The 16,662-nt window shown below is 44.5% G+C and overlaps 1 protein-coding gene across 1 annotated transcript; it reads left to right on the forward strand.

The window, feature by feature from the left end:
• On the forward strand, positions 14,338-16,556 carry LOC8068689 (actin-depolymerizing factor 7). Its single transcript, XM_002439114.2, has 3 exons — positions 14,338-14,587; positions 15,700-15,965; positions 16,107-16,556. The coding sequence occupies exons 1-3, from the start codon at positions 14,585-14,587 to the stop codon at positions 16,255-16,257; spliced, it is 420 nt and encodes a 139-aa protein (XP_002439159.1). The 5' UTR covers positions 14,338-14,584; the 3' UTR covers positions 16,258-16,556.

The following is a 16,662-nucleotide window of genomic DNA, read 5'->3' on the forward strand; positions in this document are numbered from 1 at the left end:
CTAAATCAAGCGTAACAAGCTGTCATGATGAAAAACATATGGTGGAAACTACAAATTAGATTGTCCTCATGGGCAACATGGGCATCTGCCATGGATTTATGACGCATATCATTGTGCAAACATCCAATGCATACAATTGTTGCATAAATCTAAGCGGTTGGAAAGCAGATTCATTGCATGTGTTTGATGATTGTTCAGACACTTATTGTGAATCCATGGCATGTTGAGGTTGATCTTCAACACAGCTAGCCTTGGCCACAACAAGGTCAAAGAAACCAGTGAGCCCTCGATGCCCATAGACATGGTGAGAGAATGGATGATAGCAACAGGATCGGGTTCTAGCACAGCTCAGTCAGATGGAAGCTAAGTGCGAGAAACTCAGGCGACAATGACAAAACTTCAAAGGTGAACTCAACTGATGGGACCATATGAAGACCTCCAAAAAAAGGGAGAAGGGTGCAAGAAGGTACCCTGTGAGATGACAACAATGTCTATATCCATCCCCGACCAAGTCAGGACTTGGAGGCCACAACTTGTGAGATTAATCTTTTCAGTAAATGTGTAGTTGTGTACTTTCTTATTCTCGCTTTTGTTCTTGATTCACAGAGAGGTATTAACCTTCGTTGGGAGGTTAACCGAGTAGTGCATGGTTGAAAACTAGAGAAGGTGTGGTGCTGCGATTGCATGGTTCAGTTCTTTAGATCAAGAAAGTCGGATCGTGTGTGTCAAGTTTTCATCAAATCGGGAGTTACCTCCACCTGACAGAAGATCGGCGCCTTCGTTCCTATCAGTGCAGACCAAGTTAGATCCCTAGGTTAGAAAAATTTAGTGGTCCAATTCGCCCCTCCCTCTTGGGTCACATACTCGGACCTTTGCAAGGCCATATTTACTTTACCTATATATGGTTCTTGGAGCTGAAGCAAACCTTTGATTGCATAATCTTGTAAAAAAGGAAATTAAAGAGAGAGTTACATGAAACCCTTGAAAAAGAAAAAGGAAATAAATTAAAGAGAGAAAGACATAGCATATAAGATGAATACATCCGCCTCATCGTATCAGGCGTGTTTATTCTAGTAAAAACATGTAAGATGGACGACACAAAGAAAAGCAGCACATTTTGAAAAAACAAACAAACAAAAGAGGTGTCTTTATTATTGATCGTTCAAGCAGCAACAAGCACGGGAGCCTTGATCTTCACTCTTCAGCGAGTCCTCCTTCCTGCGTATAAAGGCAAAATAAAGGAGAAATAAAACCCATGAGAATGTGGTGGATCAATCACAGCTCTCGATAATAATGGTAGTAGCAAGGTACGTATTACGTACATGGGTATGTATGCTCACGGTTAATTATATTATTAATAGAAGCGGAAGGGGAAGTCAGTGCTTGTGATCCATAAGGTGTTGGGGGATGCAGGTGTGTCAGGATAGATCCCGATGACTGTCCCGTCGTATGCGTAGCCCCCCAACCCGTTGAGCGCCTTTGAATACTGCGTGTATGCTTTTATCTGGTAGAAGACGCCGCCGTCCAGGGCTGCGGTCGGCACCCACAACCACTGCTTGCCGTTGATGAGCGGGTTGAAATCTACCAGTTGTACCTGGATGTATTTGCATTTTGCACAAGGCAATAATTAGTAGTGTTGTTACTCATTATCAGCAGCAGCAATAACAACAACAGCTTATATATCTGGATGTTACTAACACTACTAGAATCACGCGCTTTGCCTAGTGTCTAGAGCACTCGTCAAACGCTAAAAAAAAACTCGACAAACCGTTTGCCGAATGCCACACTCGGCAAAACAGAAACGGCAAAAAAAGTATTTTTTGCTGAATGTCCGATATAAAACACTAGGCAAAACATGTGACACTCGGCATAGTAGTATAGCATCAGAGCTAGGTATATATACGTACCTGCATACCGTATGCTGGTGGGGCCATGGCCTGTCTCGTAGCGACGTTCACCAGCCAGTAACCATAGCCAACCCACGTCGGAGCAAGAATCTTCCACCATAGCTATACATGCATACATACATACGAGCATGAACGATCGAGAAGCAGTGTCGTCAAGCAGTATATATGCGTGTGGACGTCGTATACGTAGAGGTGACGTACAGCTAACTGACAGAAACTCTGCAGGTATAGGTATAGCTGCTGATTGGTGAACGTATAGCCTTACATATATACCTGTTTTGCGTCCCCGTCGGTGGCTGTGACGAGGACAACTTTGCCGTCGAGAACGGCCATGTTGAGCCCGGTGTTCTGCTTGCTGTAGATCCTCACCGTCGGCGGCGACTGGGAACCTGTCGGAAAGACGCTAGGAAAGATGGCTATGAATGGGAAGTCGAAGGTCGTCGCAGCGCTTTGGCCGGCGAACAAGAGCAGCACGGCGCAAGCAGCAAGTAAGCCGCTGGCAGCTGCTGCAGTCGATGTGGATCTCGCCATGGCTAGCTGCTATAGCTAGCTGATAGGATAGTGCTCGTGCTGTGGAATGGGCATGGCAGCCTCCCCTTTTATACACGCTGTACGTGCTAGCGGGCTAGCTGCATGCATGCATGCATGGGGATTCGACGATCGGATGAGCCAGCCAGCTGCATGCGAGACGCGCGTGGCGGCAAAAGGGCGGAAGAGATTAGTTTAATTAATTATATGGATATTGTCACACCCACATTTTAAGAGCAAAATAGGATGCATAAAAGACTCATATGTGCCCCAGAAACAGTCGCACACATAAGTAGACAAATCTCAAATGTACCATCGCAGTGTTTATTACATAGCGGAATATAAAATATTACATAGTCTCATACAAAAATGATAACATAAAGTAAACAACGCTCTCAACGGAAGCTCCACACAGGGACACTGTTGACTGGTTGACTCCAAACCTAGTACTCATACCGATAATCCTCATTCCAGTCATCTTCATTATCATACCCTGAGGTGTTGGGAAATTGCAAGAGTGAGCACATATCGTACTCAACAAGTATAACCAGGGGTTCATGAGGCTCAAATAGCTGACACTGGTTTGACTGCATTTAGCTTTTAATAGTGGATAGCATGTTCATAATTAAATAGCAATTCCCAAGGTAGCATAAATAATCAATTAATCCCATGATCAATGTAAGCATAATTAACTCATAGCATAAACAATAATCAAATGAACATAACAACTTAATAAGCTCATCGTCGTCGCAGCAAGAACCCCCAAGGCCGCTCATAACCGTGAGCACGGCTAGTATACTAGTTTTAACACTCTGCAGAGGTTGTACATCTTTACCCATGAGTCATGATTTACCCTTTCGCCCGAGGTAGCTAATCTCTTAACCCCCTTCCTAGGGAGGTCGGCAGGGATCACTATGAAGCCTTTCAAAAGTTCGTCTAACATGTTAGGGCCGCAAGGTTTCCTTTGCGAGCAGATATAGATACCCCCCTTCCGAATGGCACAATGACGCGCAGCCTATACACATAGGGACAGGGGCTCGCACTATACCCGTGTCGGTTCAGCCCCTCCGCCCTTTCGGGTAACCTCTAACAAGCTAGAAAAGGTCTTCATACTGAGCTAAAGCCAGAGCCATTATAGCCCTCATGGTTGCACTGTTGTCCCGATGATCACTTACAGACAAGATCTCATGTAGTTATTTGTCATCTTTTAACGTTCATTGCATAGCTATTAATCATCTTACAAGATCATGGATTATATCAAGCGCTAGCACATCTACACCAAATGCATATCAAGTAGGTAGCAAGGAATACAGGTAACAATCATCTATGATTCTGCTAAGGTCGACAAGGTGATAGCATGCATATGACATATATGTGTAATTATAAGTGAATAGGTAACAAGGATGATCCCAAGTTATACTTGCCTTGATCAAAGCTCTCCTGAGCCTGCTGGTCTTCAAATACTTGATCTTGAGCACCAACGTACGGCTCACCGTCTAATCCCAATCATCAATTAACAACACGCAATCCAATGTAGACAATCATACACGAAGCAAACAAGATATAATTAGAACAATACACCAAACAGTGGTAAAACAAATATAAAAATTTATCAAAGTATTCTACGCCGCGCTACGATCACATAAACGTAAAGTTCACAAAAATCGGAATTAAAACGTGAAAGATATGAATTTTCTAAGATTTCCTATAGAGAAATAATTAATTAAATGCTACTGCAGAATTAAAAAATTTCAAAACAGTGAATAAATACTACTAACATGTAGAGCGCGAAATTATGAATCTAACTAAATTTGAATGGATCAAATCGGATTTAAAATGAGCATTTTACAAGCAAAACAATTCAGGTGGCAAATCTGTAAATAGTGAAAACGTATTTCTGACTGAAACCGAGCTGTTTACGTTTTCCGAAATAGAAAGCGTATTCTCCATGGGCGCCAAGGGACGGCGGGTTTAATACCGAAAACCCCAGGGTCTCTTTAACAAGATTTACCCCGAAGGGGTAAGTTCTAATCTGGGCCGCTGATCCTCGATCTAACGGCTGAGGCTCTTCCAGGGCTTCGGCGGCGGCGGACCGGCCGGCGTTGAACCTCCCCGCGGCGGCGCCATGGGAGGGCACGCCGGAGCTTGCGGTTCTCTCGCTCCCGAGCACCAAAACGCGAAAGAAAAGCTCCGGGAGATCGAGGGGGAGGAGGCGAACCCACCTAGGTGGTTTACTCGGGCCGAGAGAGGGCGAGGCGGCCGGTTCAAGGCGGCGGCTTGCTTTGCAACGCGGCGAGATCCAAAACTGACAAAACACGATGCTAGGGCTCGGTTGGGGTGACTCGGATGCGAAAAGGGAACTGCGGGATTGATTTGGGAGCTTTATAGGGGCATGGTGTGCAGGTTGGCAAGAGATCCCGAGGAAACCGGGATCGATTTCCCCTAGAAGAGTCCCACTCGAACCCGGCGTCAGGAGGAAGAAGAGCGGAGTCGCTGACTTGCGGACCCCACGTGTCAGCGAGCTGAAGAGAAAAGGAGGGGAGAGGAGAGCGCGCGACCAGGGCCGGATTGCTGGGCCGGTGAAGGAAGAAGTGGGCCGGGCGCGGGGAAGAAAAAGAGAAGGGGGAGGAAAGCTGGGCCGGGGCGCTGCTGCTGGTTTGCTGGGCCGAAACCGCGAGTGGGGAGAGGGGGAAAGAAAGGCCGGGGTGGGTCTTTGCCTTTTTTTTTTTTATTCTTTTTCTTTTCTGTTTTCTTTTTCAAAGCATTTTCTAAAAGAGCTTTTGAGCATAAAGTAAATAAAATAAAATACAATCAGCACAAAAATTATTATGCTTCAGCATGAATGCACAGCCATGTCTCTAAACTTATGATAAATTTTATCTTCAACAGAATTTATTTATTTACTACATTAAGTGCTCACTAAAATTCTTAAATAATTCAAATTAAATCCTATTAATTCCAAATCAAATTTTGGGTGTTACAAACTCTACCCCCCTTAAAAGAATCTCGTCCTCGAGATTGAACGGTGCTTACTCGAACAGATATGAGTATGACTTCCTCAGATCATCCTCTCTTTCCCAAGTTGCCTCCGCTTCCGAATGCCGATTCCACTGTACTTTGCACATTCTGATGACCCGACTTCTGGTGACTCTCTCTGCTGTCTCCAATATTTTGACCGGATGCTCTTCATAAGTGAGGTCACCTTTAACGGAAAGTTCTTCCAATGGTAACTGCTCCTCAGGTACACGCAAACACTTCTTGAGTTGTGACACATGGAACACATCGTGCACACCAGATAAGCTTTCCGGCAATTCCAACCGATATGCTACTTCTCCACGCCTTTCTAAAACTTTAAACGGACCAACATACCTTGGAGCTAGCTTTCCCTTCATATTAAACCTCTTCACACTCCGCATAGGTGACACTTTCAGATAGACATAATCACCCACTTCAAAAACCAGCTCCCTTCTACGCGTATCTGCATAGCTTTTCTGACGAGATTGAGCAATTCTCAAGTTATCCCGAATGGTCCGCACTTGTTGTTCTGCATGTCTAAGCACATCTGTCCCAAACACCTGAGTTTCTCCCGTCTGATTCCAAAACAAAGGTGTCCTGCACTTCCGACCATATAGGGCCTCGAACGGTGCCATCTTAAGACTTTGCTGATAGCTGTTGTTGTAGGAGAATTCTGCATATGGCAAACTCTTGTCCCAACTAGCCCCATACTGCAAAGCACAAGCTCTCAACATATCCTCCAATATCTGATTTATCCTCTCGGTCTGTCCATCTGTCTGTGGATGATACGCTGTACTGAAATTCAACTTTGTTCCCAAGGAATCATGCACTGCTTTCCAAAAGTGAGATGTGAATTGAGTACCCCTATCTGACACAATCTTCTTAGGTACTCCATGCAAACAAACAATTCTTTCCATGTATAACTCTGCCAACCGGTCTCCACTATATGAAGTTTTGACCGGTATGAAATGAGCAACTTTGGTTAAACGATCCACTATCACCCATATTGAGTCATACCCTCTTTGTGTACGTGGTAATCCCACTATAAAATCCATACCCAGACGAGAAGCATCACAATAGATAGAGAAACTCTTACTCAGATCTGGCAATACCAACACAGGTGCAGTAGTCAATCTCTTCTTAAACTCCTCAAAACTAGCTTGACACTTATCAGACCATACAAACTTAGCATTCTTCTCTAACAAAGCAGTCATAGGCTTTGCCAGTTTTGAGAACCCTTCAATGAATCTACGATAGTAACCAGCTAGACCAAGAAAACTGCGAATTTCGCTTACATCTGTAGGTGGTTTCCAATTCAACACATCTCTCACCTTACTAGGATCCACTGCAATACCACCATTAGAGACAACATGACCAAGAAAAGAAACTTCCTCCAACCAAAACTCGCATTTACTACGCTTAGCATACAACTTATGTTCTCTAAGTTTTTGTAAGACCAATCTCAGATGTTCAGCATGTTCTTCCTTGGTTTTAGAGAATACCAGAATGTCATCAATAAAGACCACCACGAACTTATCAAGATACTCCATAAATACTTTATTCATCATGTACATAAAGTAAGCTGGTGCATTGGTCAAACCAAAGGACATAACTGTATACTCATATAACCCATACCTTGTTGTGAAAGCTGTCTTTGGTATATCTGAATTCCGAATCTTCAATTGATGATAACCGGAACGCAAATCAATCTTAGAGAACACACAAGCACCTCTTAACTGATCAAATAAGTCATCGATCCTAGGCAAGGGATATTTATTCTTGATAGTGACCTCATTAAGTGACCGATAATCAACACACATCCTCTGACTACCATCCTTCTTATCAACAAAGATAACTGGTGCACCCCATGGTGATGAACTAGGACGAATGAACCCTTTATCTTGCAATTCCTTAATTTGTTTCTTAAGTTCTTCTAGTTCCTTAACCCCCATCCTATATGGTCTTTTAGCTATGGGTGCAGTACCAGGTAGTAATTCAATAATAAATTCAATGTCTCGGTCAGGTGGCATACCTGGCAATTCATCTGGAAAGACATCCGGAAACTCATCCACTACCAAATTCTGAGGATCAACATCTTCATTCAGTTGGTTCACCTTGGCTGTGAGTGGTGCTTGCACTGTTACATTAACACTGATTCGTTCTCCCTTTGGTGTTGTCAGAGCCACTACTCTCTCTTTGCAATTAATATTTGTTTCATGTTGCTTCATCCAATCCAAACCCAAGATCACATCTATGCCTGAAGTTCTCATAACCATGGGACTGACAGGAAAATCTACCCCCCTTAACGAAAGACTTGCCGAGGGGCAACATAAAGAAACTGGTATAGTCCCACCCGGTGAATTAACTAGCATAGGAGTTTTCATTGCAACTAGTGGAAGGCTATGAACTCTAACAAATGCTTGTGATATGAATGTATGCGAAGCTCCAGAATCAAATAAAACTGTAGCAGGGATAGAGTTGATGCTGAACGTACCCATCATGATTTCGGGTCCCTCCTGAACAGTTTCTGCTGCCACGTTGTTCACCTTTGCTGAATTAGGAGTGGATCTCCGGTCGTTGTACTGCAGATTAAACTTCTCTGGGCAATCATAGGACATATGTCCTTCCTTCCCACAACGGAAACACCTGGTAGGAGTGTTAGAGGCACTTCTTTTTGTGGAGTTGGCATTTGGGTTCCCTGGGCGAGGTGCCTGCTGGCCATGCTGCTGTTGATTATGGTTACGTTGTTGGAATGGAGGACGTTGGTTCCCACTCTGTGACTGATTCTGGAAACGCTGGGGTTGTTGGTTGCGGTTCCACTGACTAACTGGTCCCTGGAACCTCTGCTGATGACCTTGATGAGAACTGAAACGCTGACGGTTGTTGCTCCCAGAACCTTGTGCCAGCATCCTTCTCTTCTTATCCTGACTCTTCCGCATATTATCAAGCACGATAGCACGATTCACAAGAGCCTGGAAGGTAGGATAGGTGTTTCCAGCCAACTGCAACCTGAGTTCATAGTACAAGCCCTTCATGAATAGACGCTGCTTATCAGCATCTTCCCTGACATCATTCGGAGCATAGCGAGCCAACTGTTCAAATGTGTCATGATATTCTGCCACAGTCATGGAGCCCATCCTGAGTGATCTGAATTCTTCTTGTTTGAGCTCCATCACTCCTTCATTTATATGTCGAGCTCTGAAGTCCCTACAGAATTCCAGCCATGTGACAGGAGGAGCAGTGTTGGGACGAGCAGCTTGATACGACTCCCACCATGTCTGAGCTGCACCTTGAAGCTGTCCAGAAGCATACAACACCTTCTCCAAGTCGTTGCACTGTGCTATGTTTAGCTGCCTCCCCACAGCACGCAACCAATCATCTGCCTCCATGGGATCAGCTGAGTGTGTAAATACCGGAGGTCTTCCCTTCATAAACTCTCCCCGCTTGTCCCTCACATGAATAGGTGGTGGTGTCGGTGGAGGTTGTTGCTGCAGGTGCTGCATGAAAACGTGCATCATTTGATTTTGGGTTTGCATGAGTTCCTCCACGGTGATTGGGGCATTGCCACCATTGCCATTGTCATTGCCATTGCCACGGCCTCTGCCTCTGCCTCTTCCCCTTGCTGCCATCTGCATTCCAAGGTATATAAACACATCTTAGTAATGTCCAACATGACAATTACAAGAGTTAACCGAATCTGAAATTTTCTGGGTAACATCCAACATCAGCAGATCAGAAAATCAGTAATATCTCGAGTTCCAGAATTCAAAAGGACACATGCTGTACACCGTTGGAAAGATAAAGAAATTGTCTACAACTTTCATTTAGATCATATTACCAGATTCCAACGTTAGTTTAATCAAAAACTGTGTACAACCGAAACTGTTCCAGAATTCCAGACTGCGCAGAAACCTCAACTTTAAACAGTCATAACTCACAGCTCATAATAGATAATATGATCATTCTTGTGGCATTGGAAAGATATGAAAGTCTACTTATTCCCAGAAAAATTTGATGAACATTGCACGAACAGAATTTGATTTATTCCAGAATCATTGCAGACTGCTCCAGAAAACAGCAAAAGACAGAAACAGGATATGACCCCAACCTACTATTTATTCAGGTTCTTACTTAAGGTTCTTAACTAGGGAACTTGTGGACATGCCCACAAAGTCCCAGCACTCATTACAAAAATCCAAATCACACATATTCATAATAACAAATCAGCAAACACACCAAGTTCACGCCACAATAGCAAAGGACTCGAAATAACTCGTAAACTACTAACGTTCCTATTACATATGGGTTCTTTTCTATTCCTCGGGTGCAGCATCCTTCAAGATGGGTTCAACATGCAGCCTCTTATGAAGTTTGGGACGACCTAACTCTGCTCGAAGGTCATCCGCTTCCCTTTGCTCTTTCTCCAGCAGCTTCCTCTCACGGTGTAGTTCATTCTCCAACTCTATCACCTTGAGTGTCAGCTCATAAGTCAACTCCACTTGTGCTTGAAGCTTTGGTTGTGAAGCATCTGCAACTTCTATGGCCCAAGTCATCTTCTCTGGTACAAAGCGAGGATAGTGGTATGTTGCATTATACTGAACATCCTCAAAGCGTCTACCGCGGTAAAAGATCAAGGCCTGGTAAGCTGCATCTGCCATGCTCTCTTTCATCGTGTCCCGGCTGATTCGAGCGATGTGTTTTGATTCCACCTTTCGAAACCCCTTGGTGGCATCCAGTGTCTTGACTATCAGCTCTGCATCCCAAAGTGATCTCCTCAGCGGGTGTTTGTGCTCAGTGCAGTTATACTCCAGTGTGGCTTGCAAATCTGGGTAATGGTGTTTCAATGTCAGCACCAAATTCTCATGGAAGAAGTCCTTGGGATCTGCCTCTGGAATCCACAGCTCAGTAGTCCACCCCATCCTTGCATTAGCAGACTGTGGTGGAGGTGGATCTTGCATCTCCTCATCTTCAGGCACTTCCTCCTGAGCTTCCACCCTTGATTCCTCATCTTCCAGCTCAGGGACTCCATCCACATGCTGTCCTCCTAGGTTGAACATGGCACGGTACTCCTCAGCAGCCATGCGTGCAGCACTACGGGTGCGGGGCGGCATCTACAAAAAGTTTTTAGACATAGATCAGATGGATGCACTAATTTCACAATAGAGCAAGATAGAGAAGCATAAAACTTTTAGCAAATAACAAGGCCATAGTGGGAAGCATGAAGTAAGTAAAATAAGGACCTAAGTTTTCGACCATTTGCTAACTAGGTTTGCGTCCTACAGTCAACAAAGCTCTGATACCAATTTGTCACACCCACATTTTAAGAGCAAAATAGGATGCATAAAAGACTCATATGTGCCCCAGAAACAGTCGCACACATAAGTAGACAAATCTCAAATGTACCATCGCAGTGTTTATTACATAGCGGAATATAAAATATTACAGATATGATATGATACTCCCTCAAGCTAGCGTGGAATGGAAAAATATATATATATCCTGCCAATCTTCAACGCCATTGCATGGATGCAAGCGCAAGGCTGCATGCATTGCTGACCCTAGACATGCATTAACCAGCAGAGCAGAGATATACAGCAGATTTCACATATGGTCGATCTGTGCTGGAGATATATAGTAGTCCGTACGTTCTGATCGTTGAAATAACTTTAGACCTTGTTTGGATGTTGTCGAATTCGCATCAATCCACGTGTATTGAGGTGGGTTAGAGTGAAACTTGAACTAAATTCCACCCAAATCCACTCCAACACATGTGGATTAAGATAAATCTGACAACATCCAAACAAGGCCTTACCTGGAGCATGCATATGCACGTAAATTTGTAAATTAATTCCTATATGGGGGTGTGTTTGTGTGTTGATGAGAGGATGTCACTTTATGTGTAGGAATTCCTCCACACCGAGAGGGGCTAGGCATATATTGAAACTTGCAATGCCTGCTAGTGAATCTAGCTTTCAGTGTCGTTTAAAAATCATCGTCGGTTTTCATTTCCAAGCCAATTTGGAGCTACTAGCTATAAGAGTACGTAGAGCTTTATTCTCTACATAGCAGTAGTGCAGATGCAGAATTTCTCATCTCCCTTTCCACTGGTGGGCACAAGCATAGATAGATATATATATATACTCCTACTGTTCAGATTACGCCTTGGAAGTTCTAAAGGTGTCTCTAACAAGGTTATTCTATCTCGCTAGCTATTTAAGCTAGGCAGCCAGCGACGAACTCGTCGATCAGCTCGCGTACCCAGTGCACCATCTTCTCTCTAACTCCATTGGCGCCCACCCGTATATGTTGTCGGCTGGGCTTTTCTTTTCTTTTTTTTTCTATTTTCAAAATTGACGAGGATTTGGATCCCTCATTGCGGACACCCTAAGACCCTGTTCGGTTACCATGTTTCTGACCTGGTTTGGCCAGAAATAGTTTCTGCCTTATTCAAAATACTGAAGAAATGATGGGCTAGGAATGGTTGTAGGGTAGGATCGGTGATAACCGAACAAGGCCTAAAGGTGCTTTCGCACATGGGAGTACAGTATAATCTAGTAATATCCTCAACATTACGCCAGGTCCTTGCCATCTTCGACTGTCTGGACCGATCACATATGTTCAGATGCACAATGCAGTTAGTTGACCTTCCAACATTATATAAAGGCGTACACTGCACCAAGCTGTCATGAGTTATTAGCCGATCAAGATCAAACAAAATGCAACATACGGGCCAAGTGGAAAATATGACAAGTTTTAGCAAATATTCAATATAGGTAATTTGGAAAGTAAGAAGAACTGGATTTAAAAGCATTTATCAAATTTAAATGATATCACTAAAAAGTTTTAGATCCTGGAAGCTCTATAATTATGATATAAAGTTAGTCTTTATTTGACTTCATATGAAAAAAAAAACTTATTAATTTGCAGCATGGCAACTATTTCTTAGATGGGGTCATTTAAGAAAATCATCTCCGAGATGGTAGATGATCCCTTAATATGACGGTCATCTCAAGGAATATGGGCGGATCTAGAGGTATTCCCTAGTATTCCTGGGAATGCTCAATTATTTTAGTACATTTTCATGTATATATGTGTATATACCTATATATGAATGTGAATGTTATAATTAGTATTTTTCCACATTTGAGCTCAAAACAAGTACAAAACTAGCCATTCAATTAGAAGTCTAGATTCTAGAAAGTAAATATTGGTTTAAAGTTGTTGTTTTGCAGTGTTATTTGCTATATTTTAAACCTATAAATTCGACTTTTTATGACATAGAAGTGGGAATACCCAAGTTTCAAATCCTAACTCCGCCACTGTCTAGGAATAGGTGTGATTTCTAAAGCCACATTCACGTCCCATACTCCCATTGCCAACTGCTTCTAGTATGGAGAGAGATAAATCAAAGGCACCTCTAAAAAACCATTTATATATGCAGTAGTAATGTGTGTTTAGCAATCGCAATTTAGAGTAACTTCGAAAACAAAAGTAGTTATTTGTGTTATATAAAATTTAGTTTAAAGAATTTTTGAAAGAAATAAGAATCCAACAACTATATATTATATCAGCTAGTCCAGAGTAACAAATATCTCCATCATCATCTCCAGAAAGTCAAACTTGTTCATGAGACTGAGGAAATACATGGTGCTAGAGATCCTCGTTGGGTACTTGATCGTAGAGCGAGCCTGTTCACTGGTCTAAAAAGTCATGGCTGAAAGTACTGTTTGCGGATTTATCCTGATAGAATTTGTAAATTCCTTAGCAAAATCTTGTTCCATCTCAAGAAAAATTAAATCATATAATGAAATTGATCACGATGAGCCCAATAATATTTTGGGTAGATTCGCCGATAGAGACACATGTCATTTCAGAGGAGACTTTCTACATACTGTATCCGAGCTCGCCAAACAGTCGAAGCTTATCAGTGAGCAGATGTCGCTGCATGACCTCATCGCCCACCTTTTTGAGAAGAGCCAGCATGCCTAGTGTCAAGGCCCATTTCTTCTTCTATGGTCTTGACACTACGAACGGTGTGCTCGCCCTTCATCCCATACAAGCGATCCAATCTAAGGATGACGTAGAAATATTGTTACATATATTACTCTATTTTTCCAAGGATGTTTTATTTTAGAGGATGGCTAGCTGAATCATAAAATTCGGAGTATAAGTCTACGTAATCTCTTGGAGGTTCGATCTAGCTCGTAGGGATACATGAAGAGACGATTGCTATTTGTGTGGTCAATTTAAGTTGGTTTTTTTTTTTGGGTACTTCTAAGCATGTGTGCGTGTGGACGTGTTAAGATGATGCATGATATTCCTCATAGGTTCCTTGGGATGGTGTAGAGCTAAATTCTACATCATGCGTGCTTGAATCCTCTACTAATCCTCTGTTTTTTTTTTTTTAGGAAAGCCTCAGCCACTGTTGAGTCTGCACTTTTTGAGAGAGTGGATGTTTGAGCCCGAACCTGTGGCTCAATGTCCCATGGGCCCTGCATGCAGGCCGTTGGGCCTGCGTCCGCGCACTCTGTTCCTGGCCCAAGGCCATCTTACCGCCACATAAACGGGCCAGCCTCCCACCTCCTCGGACGGACGCCGGCCCAACAACGAGTCGCGTTCCTACTGAAATCGAGTGGTTGGGCCCGAAGGCCATTCATCACCGATCCTTCCCTACTCTTGGGCCGCCGCCCGTACATGACATGACGTGATGTGATCCCGGTGGGCCCACCGCGCACACGGGTGGCTACAAAAGTAGTAGTAGTAGGGCAGGGCATCTTCCTGTGGGGGCCCTGGTGTGGCTGGCGCAGAGAGAGAGTGGTAGCTGACGCGTGGGGCCCAGGGTCGGTGCCTGCCCCGCCGCTCGCAGTCGCAGCGCCCCCCCCGACCAAAAAAGATGCCGTGGAGGAGGACATCACAGTAGGGAGGGAGAGAGAGAGAGAGAGGGCGGCGCGTCCATCCCACGCGACTCTCCCACACAAATACCCACCACCATTGCTTCGCCATCACCAGTTCACCACCACCCAGCGCCAGCGGCTGCAGCTCAGACCTCAACCTCATCAGAGGCTCCTGCCCCGCCGCCGATCCCGTCCTGTCTCTTCCCCGCTGCGGAGCCGTCTCCAGCCCTGCCCGCGCAGATGGTAAGCACACACGGCACCTACCTTTGCTGCTCGCCCTGTACTTGTTTCTGTTCACTGTTCATCGGCAACGCGATCTGCGTCTTCGTTTGTACGATCGAAGGATTCTGCGTGCGATCGACGGATCTACCATGCGTCTTCCTCTTCTTCTCTTAAATAAAAAAAAATCTCCCTTCAGTCACGGCATATTTCCCGTTAGTTAGAGCCTCGTTTAATCAAGGGAACTCACCCTCGATTTGTGTCACAAGCATAGATGTGATGTGCAAGTACCGTTAAGGCACCTACAGCAGGACTTACCAGTAATAATCCTGTAATCCAGCCTCCGATTCATACTTCTGGTGATCAGATGTGATGTGCTAGCAATAGTTTCTTTCTTTTCGTTTACATACACAAGTTTACATGCGAGATGCATCCTCTGAGCTTGTGGATGCTACTAGAATTTATGCAGTCTGGCATTCATGACACATCCAAGAAGATGTACCAAAGAGAAATGTCAGAGAGGTTCCGTTCATCACACTGTTTAGTGTTTACCGATCCGGTTTGTTGCTCCTCATAGTCAGGATCATTGTTTCATGCCGACCTGTGTGAACTCGCACCGATCATTATGGTGTGGGTGGACATGTCCACATTCTGCCACCTGACATTCAGTCATTCAGATCCGCCAAGTACCACACCTTAATTATCGGCTTTATCGCGGACTTCAGTTTGTTCGGCAGCCGTTGTCCTGGCAGTCGTTTTGCATTAGTTGTGATCAGCTCAATGAGAGGTACAGTACACAGCCAGGCAACCCAACCAACTGCAGCCGAAGAAGGAAGATCCATCCCACTCTGAAACTGGCACAGGCACCATCCCCTGGGACTGGTGGCTGGTCCCTGGTCTGGTCCCAACGTGCTTATCTCACCTTATTCCTGGTCCTACATGATATATATGGAACTTCTTTTACAATTGCATCACAAACACACCTAAAATGAAAGTGAAAGCTAGAGTCTGGTACAAAGTAAGTAGCAAGCGATTGTTTACTCTGCAATTTCAGGATGCTGATCTGCAACAAAGAAATCATCGAGTCAGTATTCAATGACTCTGAATCTTGTTTTCCTTTCCTCTCTTCCCTGCAGGCGAACGCGGCGTCAGGGATGGCCGTGGACGATGACTGCAAGCGCCGGTTCCTGGAGCTCAAGGCCAAGAGGACCCACCGCTTCATCATCTACAAGATCGACGAGAAGAAGAAGATGGTGGTGGTGGAGCAGGTGGGTGAGCCTGTGCTCAACTACGATGACTTCGCCGCCAGCCTCCCTGCCAACGAGTGCAGGTACGCCATCTTCGACTACGACTTCGTCACCGAGGAGAACTGCCAGAAGAGCAAGATCTTCTTCATCGCCTGGTACGCCATGTCCTTTCCTTCCTCCTCGCTGCTCTATCTGTCTGTTCAGAGTTCAGTGTGCTGATGCTGTTGGCTTGTGCTGTGCCTGACATCCATCCATGGCTGCAATTGCATTTGCAATTGCAATGTGTGTTTGTGAAGGTCTCCTGACACGGCGCGCGTGAGGAGCAAGATGATCTACGCCAGCTCCAAGGAGAGGTTCAAGCGGGAGCTGGACGGCATTCAGGTGGAGCTCCAGGCCACCGATTCCGCCGAGGTTGGCCTTGACGTGATCCAGGGCCGTGCAAACTGAGGAAGGCCAGCAATGAACTGCCGCTGCCTGAGCATGAGCATCATCAGTTTCAGATGACTAATGTAAAGGATATGGGCTATGTCAACTGCATCCACTGGGCACTGCAGTGATGAAACAATCAATCTACCCCGTGTTCCGCGTGCGTGTTCGTCAAAGTTCTGCTATAGCTTGGTCATGCTTGCCATGACCAGCAACTTTCTGATGATGGCATTCTAGTATTCAGAAATGCCCTGTGATACTGTTTACCTTGTGCTTTCTCAAAACCTGGATGAAGGATGCTGAGGCTGAAGTTTGAACAAGACCTACTGTTGAAAATGACACATAAAACTTCAACTAATTAAATATCTTACGGCGTATAACTTGAGTTCAGAACATCCATCATTTCTCAGGGTACACCTAGTATCT

Source organism: Sorghum bicolor, chromosome 9 (assembly GCF_000003195.3).
Source record: "Sorghum bicolor cultivar BTx623 chromosome 9, Sorghum_bicolor_NCBIv3, whole genome shotgun sequence".
Taxonomy (NCBI): domain Eukaryota; kingdom Viridiplantae; phylum Streptophyta; class Magnoliopsida; order Poales; family Poaceae; genus Sorghum; species Sorghum bicolor.

Coding starts and splice junctions, on each gene's coding strand:
- LOC8068689 (XM_002439114.2), top strand. Junction 15,966..16,106: donor AAGATCTTCTTCATCGCCTG/GTACGCCATGTC, acceptor GTGTTTGTGAAG/GTCTCCTGACACGGCGCGCG.